The 13,608-nt window shown below is 42.0% G+C and overlaps 1 protein-coding gene across 5 annotated transcripts in view; it reads right to left on the reverse strand.

The window, feature by feature from the left end:
* Positions 1–350: 350 nt before the first annotated feature.
* LOC148534371 (G protein-coupled receptor 35-like) overlaps positions 351–13,608 on the reverse strand; it is a 34,564-nt gene continuing 21,306 nt past the window's right edge. For 4 of the 5 annotated variants that reach the window (XM_088466810.1, XM_088466811.1, XM_088466814.1 and 1 more), the window contains 3 exons: positions 3,719–3,778; positions 3,574–3,620; positions 351–1,600 (listed from right to left, as the gene is read on the reverse strand). In XM_088466810.1, coding sequence (XP_088322936.1) covers positions 651–1,600; positions 3,574–3,607 — 984 coding nt within the window. In that variant the 5' untranslated portion in view covers positions 3,608–3,620; positions 3,719–3,778 and the 3' untranslated portion in view covers positions 351–650. Of the gene's footprint in view, positions 1,601–3,573; positions 3,621–3,718; positions 3,779–7,020; positions 7,096–13,608 lie in introns of those variants that run through there. The other variant, XM_088466812.1, reaches the window with a different exon arrangement.

Raw genomic sequence — 13,608 nt, forward strand, 5'->3', positions numbered from 1 at the left:
AAGCCCGATGGTCGCGATGGTCTTGACCATCGCGACCATCTTCCTGGCCGCTCGCTATAGCTGTGGGTGGTTACCCACAGCTATACGAGCGGCCAGGAGGCCGCTCTAAAAATGAAGAAGGACGGCTCTGATTCAGAGCGAGCGCTCTGTCAGAGCGTCCGGCTCTGAATCAGGGCCTCTGTGCGTATACATTGATTAGCATATTCTTGCAGCGGACGGATGCCTGTGTCTGCATATGTGCGTTCCTTGCTGAATCAGGCTTATTGTGTCTGCCCACAAAATGGAGGTCCCCACTGACAGATGTTTTTAAAAGACTTTAAATATTCACATTTAAATATTTCCTCATGAAACATTTGACACCCCACACTCGTGAGATATGTGGCAAAAACATTGGTTAGAAAAATATTAGAAAAAACTGTAATCAGTTAAAAATCTCATTAATTGCAGCTATTTAAAAAAGCTGCCTGTTGTTATAGCATGATATTTGTAGTGCTCCTCACTGTCCACATATGTTGTCTGTCTCCTATTGACTGTGGGTATACATGCAATTAGGCACAACTTTTACAGATGTATTATGTCACCATCACCTGTAAACCACTGTCAGTTTTCCGGTTCACCTTGGACAGTAACCTGGAACAGTATTGTATGTTCTATATGCTGGACTCCTGTGTCTGGTCCTGGATTAGTTGCTTTTTAAAATTTGGAAACAGCGAAGCACTTTCCCAGAATTCCTTGGCCACAAAATAATAGCAGAGACTATCGAGGCAGCAGTTAATATCACTGAGGCCTTGTGCGCAAAGTACAAAATCATTAACAGCTTTTAACACTGAGCACTTCAACCTCATGGATTCCAGAACAAACCTTACAATATTTCCAGTCCCAAAAGGCAGGAAACAAAACAAGAAAATGACCAGATTAGTAGACACTATATTGATGGATTTCTGGATATCCTTCTCTTCATTCACACTCAGTTTGTCTTTTTTCTTCAAGGTCCTGATAATTTCCACAGAGCAGAAGGTCAATATGACCATTGGAACGCAAACCCCAAGAATGGAAAAGTACAAAGATACCTTTAATGGGTTTACAGAGACTTTGCGGAAGCAGGTTGTTTGATTAGTGGATATGTTTCCTGATGGTAGATCAATGAAGAGTCGTGTAGCTATAAAGAGAAGCCAAATAATCCCACAAGCTATTCCCGCCTTCTTCGGGGAACGAAAAGCTCTTGATTTCAGTGGAAACTTAATGGCCACATATCTGTCTACAGATATTAAGGTTATGATGGCAATGCCCATATATGTGTTCATAAAATAAGTAGATAACAGAGCTTTACAAAATTTGCTGCCCAATGCCCAATTTTTTTGGGTAGCGTAGATGCGGAAAGGGAGGGTAAATAACAAACAGCAGTCGCTAAGAAGGAGGTTCATCATGAATACTCTGGCCTCTGTCCACTTCTTCATTTTAAAGCAAAAAACCCAAATGGCAAGTGAGTTGAACAGTAATCCGAGAACTAAGACGATTGTTAGAAGGATCACCAAGAAAAGTTCTACTGCCTGGTTTCTTGTGCTCAAAATCAGGTTGCAGTTTAGGCTGCTGTGATTTCCTTAGATAAAGCATAAAATATATATATTATATCACATGCCAATAAAACAAGCAACAATAAAAGAGTACCTTGCTAGTACAATTATATTAAACATAAGATAGTGTTTTTCTGTTTGGCGATTTTCTGTTAATCATTTAGAAGGTGCTCGTTAGTTTCTGTTACATTATTATAAGCTCTGTCCCATAAGCACAGTCACCGTTAATTACCAATAAAGTGCAATCCCATCATTATCAATGATATATTAAATATGTAAATTACTCAAGATCATTTGAATATAATGTCCAATTGGTTGCTATTTCTGTTAGTACACATATGCTCTTTCGTAGAGTTAACCTTCCTAATACTGATATGACACAGAGCTGTGCATTGTTATAGTGTAATGTGTTCTCCAAGAATATTCAGTGAACAGTTTAGATCCAGCCAGTGAGATCAATCAGTGAGACTAGAATGTAAGGACAAATGACTACTATAAGGACTGGTTGGTTACTGAACAAATGAGCACATACAGGGGCTGATTCTGAGTTACATGCAAAGTGCTGTAGCTGCGGGCAGCCTGCCGAAGACACATTTACTACCTTATTCTATTACTACCTGGGTTCCTGCGCGTGCAAGCTGAATCTGCCGCCCATTGATTGTACGCCAGCCGACGCAGCAATCACCATTAGTATTTGCACTTGCATTAGCTTCATGCTAGGTGGGAGAGATACATCAGAAACAGGCTCCCCTTCCCCGTACACATGACTGGCACAGAGCTTTTGATACACGCCCATGACACACCCACAAGTCAGGGTGGTTCCTTGCGATCACTTTGTCCCTGATAAGTTCCTGCCATGAAACACCCTATTTCCTGCAAAGACAGATCCGGCCAAGTTCGTCCAACGCAGAATAGGACGGACATATGCATAAATGTATAAATGCAGCTCTGCGCATGCGCTGTATGACAAAACTCGCCATTTGCGTCCGACTCAGAAACAGGCCCACAGTATCTCAGGCTGCACAGATAATTTTTAGCCACGGTATCTCCTGTGATTAATCTCATAACAGCCCGCTCATTATGTAACATATATTTTTCTTTATTCTCTGCTACCAAAGTGACTTTTAATAATGTCGTGGTATAATGACCTCACCCAATCATGTAAAGCACCAATTTAATCTCCTGTGGAATTAGGACAATGCATCTGTTCCATAGAGTTTAATGAGTATCGATTAATCAGTCATTTAACAAATTTTAGGTGATTCTTGGCAGAGTCAGATCAACGAGGGGGCATAGGGGTTGAGTACCCCAGAGCCCCCTTCTCTCAGGGGGGCCCCATAGCTGGAGCGAACTACTGCACTGTGTAGTGGGGGGTGGGCCAGATAATCTCAGGGGTCCACCCCCTGGCTGAAACTGCTCCACCCCAGCTCTGGCGCTGCTGTCCTGTGATCTGTGATGGTTTTCTTTGTCTCCAGCCTCCACCACAGCCCGTCAACAGTACTCTCCCAGCAACAGCGTGCCTGCTGCTGCTGGCGGCGTAGGCTGGAGACAAGCAAAATCAGTCCCAAGACAGCTGCTCCACGTCAGAGGCGGGAACAAGGAGATCACTGCTGCCTGAGAGGAGTCTCCGGAGTCTGCCCCCACTAAAGATTAGGACCTGCACTGCTGCATCATGGAGGTGCAGGGGGAAGGGGGGCACAGCCAGGTAGACAGTGCTGAAAAAAGAGGGAGGTCCACAGGAGTGGGGGCGGGCCCCCCTGTCATAAGCGGGGTTCCTCGAAGGCTTAAACCAGCCCTGATTCTAGGCAAGGCTGCTCATTGAAACAGAAAATGCAGGCAGTTTGTTATCCTTTGGGAGATTAAGCTGCATAAACTTTGATGTATAGATGTCATTTGAAAGCAAATTCGCATAATAGAGATCAGCTGCAAATGCAGTGGATCTCTATTCATCACTAGCATTTTATACTGCCAACAGTGAGAATAAAAGAGTTAAGCTTACCAGTGGTTGTTGAGGAAAATGTTGATGATGCCATAGCTGTGTACTTTCTATAAAATATTTAGACATGAAAAAGGTTATCTATGCTAGTATGGAAAGCATGTGATAGCATGAGAGCACTTCATGGTAGAAAAGTTCCACAACTTACTTTGGATCCTTTGTGTACACCCAGGGGGATCAGGAGGAACTCACTGCCATACAAATATTTCTAGGAGAAAAATCCACAGCAGCTGTTCAGCAATGAAAGTGCAGATCTACAGGAGGTTTAATCACTGCATTCTTTCTCAAATATACTGTATTTCAAAACCACCCCTTCCGGAAACAGCCCAGATAGTGTAACATAACTTATGACATATACTGAAATCCATTAAGGTTTTACTAAAACGTAACATCACTGTGACACAACTGACTTGATTGTGTCATGATTCATTCACTCATGAATCAGATAAATAAAGGATATGTTGTTGGTGTCTGAGACATAATTGTCTGATTCATGTTTTTCATGGAAAAAAATAAATAATTCAGATTCCAAGACAAAAGGGTAATTACTGTAGTACCTCAATGTTTTTGAGCAATGAAGGACACTCATGGGTCAGTGCTATATAGGTATCATATTCTATCCAAACTAGAATTTCAAAATAGATAGTCCCAACACTTTAGCCCATGCTTAATTCATGGTATTATTATTGCACAGAAGCTGTGTCCAAAGGCTGAATCAGGCCCAATATAAATGGAAGAGGCAACGTACTAATCTCACACCAGGCGGACTACAAAATCCTTTGTTTTTGCACTGCACAAAGTCTAACTTTCTACCCATGTAATACCACCACTGATATCTCCTGACATATCGTGTGTTTTAGCCTTATTTATAGACATTTTTATTACATGTGCAACTTTTGCGCGAGTGAAGTTTTCATTACAGTTCATCTCTCTGAGTGCACCAAGAACTGTGCTTCTCCAGTATAGGAGTAAGACGCGGCCGTGTGACTGCAATTCCAATGGCCTACTTTGTCATCTTCACTACACGATATAAAAACCTGAGGTGTTCCATCTCTACCAGCAATGATATTGGACTCTGACTCCCTGGAATTTTTTACCTGGTATCCAATTATTCTAACCTCTAGTATACCTGAGCCTCGTGCCTCAATATTGTCAGCTATATCAATCTCTTGTGCACTTGTACCTCCTTGCAGCTGTCCCTGGAGAATACCTGCACTACATTAGACTTTGTGCCGCTGAAGTGAGTACAGTCAAACCAGCATTAATAGCACCAGATCCATTACATCCCTGTGGATTCCTTATATACAATATGAGATTCTTTGTTAGGTCCCATTTTTGCAAGTCTTGCATGCTTCCTGGTGGTCTGTGCCACAGTTATCATGTGTAGGGGCTGAGGGGTTCATTTACTAAGAGTCGATTTGCTGACACTTATGTTCATGTTTATGCCCAATATTTAAAGGGGCAGTGCTCTTACTAGCAAGACACGGCTATTGAAAGCTCTGCCCTTTTAAATATTGGGCATAAACATGTTTTACAGTCCAACAATTAGTAAATAAACCCCTTAGTCTCACCTGTTCATTTGCGGTGTTGACATGATAAGTTCTCATCTGCTTTGAATTGACTATGACCTTTCTACTATTCCAGATAATACACTTGTCATCTTACCATGAGGCTTACAGATAAAGGGCCCCATTTATTAACGAAGGTAAACACCAGCGGAATTTTTCATTTAGTATCACTGTGATGCAAACAAAATATCCACTGGTATTTACTAATACTTTCCCCTCGCGAGGTCCAGCAAAGTCCTCTTTGTCTGCGAGGTCCTCTACCCTGCTGCTGGCAGCCTAACGCTGCCAGCAACGGGGGTCTTGTGTAATGCGCATACGCGACGGTCTGTCTGCACATGTGCATGACACGGGGACTGGCAGTGCCTGGAAGCCATCAATGGGGACTGCATCGCCCTCGCCGTCTAAAGATGGCGAGAGCGATGCTGGGATAAACAGCAGTAATCTTAGATTACAGCTGTTTGTTAAATGCCGAAAGGAAGTCATAACCCCTTTAGCGAGCGCTAAAGCAGTTATGCTTCATTGATAAATAGGGGCCAAAGTCTGCCATCCTATCTAGAAGCATATACACATCTTCAACTGGTACTGCTAGACTTTTCCTGTTTATATTGGAGCATATCAGTAAATTTCTTCAGAAGTAACATAACTTCCATATAATCATCTCTTTATGATGTAGGTCAAGAACTATAGTGAAGTTTCTATCAGTCGTCCTATGACTTATTGCACATAAATCTATACACCAGCCAGCGTCAGTGAGTGTGGTTTTAACTTTCTGCTTGGATCATTTTGAAACTTTCCTCTGTTGTTCTGCTTTCTATATTGAGCAATCTTTCTTCAAGTGCCCCTATTTCTTGATTCTAAAAATGCCTTTGTTTCCTTAGTGTGGGACTTTATAATTGCGGCTTTAAAGGTTATTCTGATTTCACTTTCTATATTATTTTCTACATTAATGTTCATCTATAACCTTTGTTTTATCAATCTCTAGTGCAGTGTTTCCCAATCTCGGTCCTTAAGGCACACTAACAGTCCAGGTTTTTGTGATATCCCTGCCTAAGCACAGATGGTTAAATCAAAAAAATTAAGATTCTAGTTAAGACACCTGTGCTTAACTGTGGCTATCCTTAAAACCTGGACTGTTAGTGTGCCTTGAGGACCATGGTTGGAAACCCCTGCTCTAGTGTCAATTCCATTTCAGACCTTATTTCCAGGGTATTAATCAGTGCACCGAATGTATCAGGAAGTCGGCATAGCAATATAGCTAGCACACAGCTATGCTTTATTTCATCACCCATTGACTGGCCTGGACTTTTTTCACTAGCATTTAATTTACATGCTCCTGCATGTCCTTTCCTTTCACAAGTCTCATATGGCATAGTTCTTTTGGAAGAAATAGTGTACTGTGTAGACTTTTGATCTTTCATGTAGGTACTGTAATGCACCTCACATGCTCTTTGTTGTAGTCTCATTACTTAGCTGGTCATCTTCAACAATAATCTAATGATTGGTCTTGTCTGACCTTTTATTATTTATCTACTCTTGGTTATTAACCTCTGGTCTGTCTAATAGTAATAACCTCCAAGTCATGTCTGGATAGCAGCATCTCAACTTTAAATTTCCACAGCTGATAACTGTCATTCAGTTTAGCTACTGCTATTTAAACCCTGAACTTCCAGCCCTTTTCCCTTTTTCTATTTACTCCCTTTGAAATACTGTTACTCACAAACACTTTGCAGAGTTCATAAGATTGTTTGTATTCTTATTTTGTGTTTTGAAACAGACAGATCACAGATGCACAATTCCAAATTACTGATAATATATAAATACATGATGCAATAAAATTTTGCAATCAATAGAGGTTTTTAGCCAAGGTTATGGGCCTACCCACCATATCCAGGTAACCTCTGTAGGGTAGGTCCCTAACATACTAGGGTTCAAATCCAGAGCACAGGACACCCCTAAATCAGTGCAACCGAGCCACCTCAGGGCATTACTATAATGAGAAAAGTGAAATGTGAAGTAAGAAACATTAGAGCAGCTATGGCTGCATAGAAAATTGAAAATACAAATATAATAAAAACAAACAGTAAAGTGTTAAAATTGTGCAGAAAAGAAAGAATGTGCTATAATGCGATGCCATGAGGCAGACCAGCCAAAGCAATCCAGGGGACCCACGCCCCAAAAATCAACCCAAAGTTGCACTACAGTATATAACTTGTAGGACTTACCTAAAATTGTGGCTATTACTAGTTTCCGTATACAAACCAAACTCCATGCTTTAAACCAATAATGGAGGGGTGCTAATCCAGACTGAAGGCGTCTCCTTTCCTTCAGTTGTGCAGTAAAGCACATTAAATGGAGTGTATAGGAAAGATTCCTGGACTGCACACCCTGAATATATATAATGGGAGGTGCTACCTGTTGAGACTTATTGCAGGCACAGAAACAGACAAATCACAGGTGCACAACTCCAAATTACTGATTATATATAAATACATTATGCAATAAAATTTTGCAATCACTAGAGGTTTTTAGCATAATCATGGCCAAGGTTATGGGCCTACCCACCATATCCAGGTAACCTCTGTAGGGTAGGTCCCTAACATACTAGGGTTCAAATCCAGAGTGCAGGACACCCCTAAATCGGCGGAGCCGAGCCACCCCAGGGCATCGCTATAATGAGAAAAGTGAAATGTGATGTAAGTATGTTTCTTACAGTGTGCAGTCCAGGAATCTTTCCTATACACTTCTTTTGTATTTTGCCTGGGCCCATAACTGTTGCAGAGTGTGCATTTTTGTTCAAGCAACAGCATACAGGGAATAATGTAAGACTAAGCTTAGAGTGTACATATGCTGCAATACTCCAATAAAAAACAATGATCTTATATATTAGATATTAGACTCATATGCTGTAGCTATATTAAGCAAAGGAAATCTTGTCCTTAATGAGAGGTGCTTGCTACAGATAAATAACTGATACTGTTAGTTATGACTTATGTTGTAGATGGGAGACATGCAGATGTTTCCTCATACAGCTAGCATCAATACACCATATGGTGCGAGATGCCTGGTATGAGTGAGCCACCAGATCCCGTGCAACTCTGCTAGCGCCGGGCATAATATTTTGCCGAAAATGCATGTTAGTCACAATGCGATGTACTGTACTTGGATACATATTTGGAAGTAAGACCCTCTTACCTCTTTGTATGTCTTTTATTACCCATTCTAGTTGTATTACTGTTTTGTTCTCAATTGTAAAGTTCAACACAATATGCTGGCACTATATAAATAACTGTTAATATATAAATAAATTGGAGGTAGTACAGGTTGGTGCCATGGAGCTCTTCAGTTTGGGGTGATGGCAAGGGGAGGGGGTACAAAAAGCTAAGAGGTCTCATAAGATAATTAAGGGCCATCTCATCTGCTCCTTATTTTAAAGGACAGTTTGCATCATAGCATGATTTTATTATATTATATACTATTTAAAATAGATTTGAGGAGCACAGTGTCACAGTGGTTAGCATTGCTGCCTTGCAGCTTTGGGGCGATGGACTCCAATCCGACCAGGGTACTATCTGTGTGGCATTTGTAATCTTCCTGTGCATGTATGGTTTTCTTCTGGGCTCTGTTTTCCTCTCACAGTCCAAAAATACTGTGGTACAATAGTTTAGGTGTCTAATGAAATTGACCTCTATTAGTATGTGTATAGGATGATCTGTAAAATTACTCTGGAGCATGGAGTGCTGGGAATGATTACATATCCTATGTAAAGCACTGCATAATCCTTTACAAATAAAGGATACTATTTAATTCAGAGATTTATTTTTCATTCATATATGTATTTCTTTCATATTTATGTGATATATTTCATATTTAACTATGGTGCTCCTGTTTTCTTGTATTTATTTATGGATTTCAGATGACTGTGTAGACATATAATGAAGTCAAGTAATTTAGCGGTAGATGTATCAAGCAGTGAAAAGAGTGGAGAAATAGACCAGTGGAGAAGGTACCATACAAACCAATCAGTTTTGAGGTAGCATTTATCAAGTACATTCTATAAAATAATAGCTAAAAGCTATTTGGTTGCTTTGGGGCAACTTCTCCATTGGTCCACTTCACTCTTTTCACTGCTTGATACATCGACCCATTCGTTTTAAACGGAATCAGTATGAATGACCACCGGACGAGAGTCGAAATCCTGACGCTGGCAGGCTGACCAGCAGAGATCCCGACGGAGGTGAGTAGACTAACTAACCCTCCCCTCTCACCCCCTAACCCTAATCCTCCTTTAGGGGTGCCTATCCATAACCTCCCCCTGGGGTGCCTAAACCTACCCCCCCTCCCCCACCCTAAACCTAACCCTCCCGGGGGATGCCTAAACCTAGCCTTCCCCCGGGGGTGCCTAACCTTGACCCCCCCCCATCCCCTAGCCAAACCCTAACCCTCCCGGGGGGTTGCCTAACCCTAAATCCCCCAGGGGTGCGGTAAACCTAACCCTCCCCCCCTCACTCTATGAGAACACGTGGACCATGCTTACCTCATTTGGTCCCGCGTCATTCTACATTCCGGCATTGGGTTTATGATAGGTGTCTGTATTTCAACGCCTATCAATAATCCCTAGCCGGCATTCTGCCGTCGGGATTGTGACCGGTGCAAGGCCGCCGGTCACATGACTGCATCCTGTTTTAAACAGCAAACAACACATTCAAACTACAGTATGTAGTCTAGATTGTATACCGGCCTTCAAAATGAACAGATGTAAACATAGGTAAAAGCATGAAATACGTACAATTAGTGTGTCACTGTTTATTGGTAACTAAGGGGCATAAGTATCAAAGCTTGATGTGAGATAAAATTGTGAAATATATATCACCAACCAATCAGCTCCAAACTATCATTTCTTAAACACAGCCTGCAAAATGTAAGTTAGAAGCTGATTGGTTGGAGATATATATCTCACAATTTTATCTCACATCAAGATTTGATACATATGCCCCTTAATGTGTTTCTTTTTATCAGACATGTAGACTGTTTATGGTTTTGAAAGGTTGCAATAAAAACCCACGTAATTAACCAATAAAGAATGTCACCATGTTTCTCTAGGGCTAATTGCAAGAAGTATTACTACTGTATGATACATGTCTGTACACAGGGCCGCCGTCAGGGGGGACTGCCGGGACTGGAGTCCCGGGCCCGGTCCCTGGCTGAAGGAGGGGGGGTCCGCTGGTTCCTGCCCGCTGTCGCCACTGCACAGCTTGCAGCCTGAACTAACCCTGCGATCTGAAGAAAAGGGGCCCAGCCGCAGAAGCCGCTGCTACCGGCCGCCACTCCGGTCCCCATAAATGGAAGAGGCAACGGGCCTGCTCAGGCCGCTCCTCCACCAACTAACACCCGCCTGCCCGTATGTCAATAAAGTTTGCCGCTTTGAAGTCGGCGCACGTGACGTCATTACGTCGCGCCGTGCCGCTGGAGGGAGAGCCTGAGGTAGGAGGAGTCGCGGATCGAGAGGAGCTGGACGAGCATCTGCAGTGCTGGGGAAGAGGCAGAGAAGAAGCCGAAGACTTCTTCAAGGAAATAAGGTAAGTGACAAAAAAAGGTGTGCACAGCGGGCAGAGACTGGATCTAATAACCGGGGAAGGGGAGGGAGTGGAGTGGGAGGAAAAAAAGCTGGGCGGAGACTGGGATTTAATCACGAGGGAGGGGGGAGTCGGGAAAAACATTGTTGTGCAGAGAATGGATCTACTAACGGGGGGGGGATGGGGGAAAAAAAAGCTGGACAGCCTATTTTGTCAGTCCCGGGCCCACCATTTCTGATGGCAGCCCTGTCTGTACATGTCTGTCAAACACAGCCAAATGATTCCTAATTAATGTATATTTCAAAGTGCTGTTACAATGTAATGTTTATTGTTCCCCAATAATTGTTTCTTAATTATTCTTTACAGTGAGTCATTGCTTGTTATTGCTATGGTGTGGGTGTTAAAAAAATGAAAATATTGGATACTAATATTATACAATGTATGCAGAAAGTGTTGTATTAAACCAAATACAAACAGAACAAGTCCAGGGGGAGTCACCCATTATGACAGGTCCAGGAAGCAGAAGTGTTTCCCAGTATGTACATATACAGTAGACGCTGATTCTGAGTTGGGAGCAAAGCAATAAAAAAGTAGCTTTGCAGCTTGGAAAAACCAAGTTGTCTTGCAGGTGGGGCATATGTAAAATGTACATAGAGATTTACATTTGGGAGGGATGTGATATAACTTGCAGTGTAAATATAAAGCTGTCCTGCATTTCTGGGCTATATGCAACAGCAGCCAGTATTTGCCCTGTGTGCAAAAATATAAAAAGTAAATGTATTTTCCCTTTGCAGTGTAACATGGTTTCTTCCAGATACAAAGTGACTTGCTTTTCTTTGCTTTGCTTCCAACACAGAATCAGCCCCAATGCAATTTGGCACTGTACATACTGTATGTTGTAGCCTGTTGAAACTGAGAAGACAGTAGGGTGTAGCGCAGAAGCATATTAAGAGAGGAGGAGGCCTGTGTGCATTCCCTGTCCGGGGCCCCCTCTTCTCTCCCCGGCAGCCGGCAGCATCACTGCAGCTGTAAACTCTGGGCACTAGTATATGCCCAGAGTCTTTCCCAGTGATTTTCCTACTGCGCATGTGCAAAATGGCGGGAAAAGTTTTACAGGTGTTTTGTGCAGTAATAAAAGCTGACGCAGGACTTCGGAGGGGTAAGTATTAAAAAATATGGGTGCAGTGTGGGGCCCCCCTGGACCAGTGTGCACCGCACACCCATTATTAATACGCCCCTGGTGTAGTGGGTTCTTCCAAAACACAGCTACTTCACAGCAGCAGCACTCATAATGTGGTAGGATACTTTTAGGAGTGATTAGGGCAGTCTGGGATAGGGACGGGGAGGGGGGTGTACTTCAGGTCAGGCAGGTCATGTAGATTGAGAGTCTGGGAGGCCAGATTAATGATCTCCTTCCAAAACAGTTGGAGTTTGAGGCAGCTCACCCAGACCCCTGCTGATTGTATGCATCTGCTACGTCAGGGTAGATACCATGGGCTAAATGTAATAGCCCCTTCAAGCCGGCGCCGTTGCGAGAATACATACGAGTATGCCCGTATTTTTAAAGCAGCAAACATGTATTCCCACAGCTGCACCGGCACACACTCTATTACATTTAGCCCCATGTGTTGTTTGAATAAAATGGTATTTCTTTGAGAATACATTATGATGTCATTATGTCCTATTTGTTCCTGTGAGAATTGTAGGATCTGTAGCAGGGGTACTTATTCCCTTAACTTCAAGTACCAGCAACAGGTCATGTTTTGAGGATGTCTGTACTGTAATCATGCACATGTGAGTTATTCTGTTTTATTGGGTCAGTAATTATCCCACCTGTTCAAACAGACAAAAATCCACAAAACATGACCTGTTGGGGGTACTTAAATGGTTGTGGTTGAGAAACTGTTGTATGGTAAAAGGAGGTGATACATGTTATTAAACAATTGTGTTCATCTATATTACCAGTCTAATGATGCATACACACCTAAAGATTTTCTGTCCAACCATCCAACTAGTTGATTGGTTGGAATGAAAATCTGGTAACGTATGAAAGTAAATGATGATCAACAATTTGCTCCTAAATGCCAGAAAACAGATGAAAATGGTCGTCGGACAAGTTTGTTAAATGTTCGATCTAAACAATTTGTTCAAACAACAGTTTTTGTCCATTTTCCGGCATTTGGGAGCAAATTGCTGATTGTCATTTGCTTTCATACCTTACCAGATTTTCATTCCAACCAATCATCTAGTTGGATGGTTGGACAGAAAATCTTTATGTATGTACCCAGCTTTACACTGTTGCACTTTTTTCTTCCTTTTTTGACATTTCAGTGGAAGTGTCACTTATGAAGTTTTGGAACGGTCACAAAGGAATGTGTTGGTGTAGTGGTTAGCGTTACTTCCTCACAGCATTGAGGTCATGCGTTCAATTTCTGGTCATGGCTGCTCTGTGTGGAATTTGTTTCCTCCCATACTCAAAAAACATACTGGTAATTTACTTGGCAGCTAACAAAAGTCCTATATTTACCAAAGTGAGAGTTTTTAGAAAGGGAGATGTTGCCCATAGCAACTAATCAGATTCTAGCTATTATCTTGTAGAAGGTGCTAGTTAAATGTCAAGTAGAATCTGATTGGTTGCTATGGGCAACATCTCCACAACAAAAACTCTGACTTTAGTAAATATACTCCCTAGTACTGTATGTGTATGTGATCGGGCATATAGATTGTAAACTCCACTGGGACAGGGACTGGTGTAAATGATGGAACTATTCTCTACAAAGTGCAGTCTAATGTGTGTGTGCTTTATACATAACTGTTAATAAGTACATGCTACATTTTACGCTATTATTGTTGTCTTATTTATGCATGTAGATACATGTGGATTTATTCTGGAAGAC

Source organism: Taudactylus pleione, unplaced genomic scaffold (genome assembly GCF_031769625.1).
Source record: "Taudactylus pleione unplaced genomic scaffold, aTauple2 ptg000066l, whole genome shotgun sequence".
Lineage (NCBI taxonomy): Eukaryota > Metazoa > Chordata > Amphibia > Anura > Myobatrachidae > Taudactylus > Taudactylus pleione.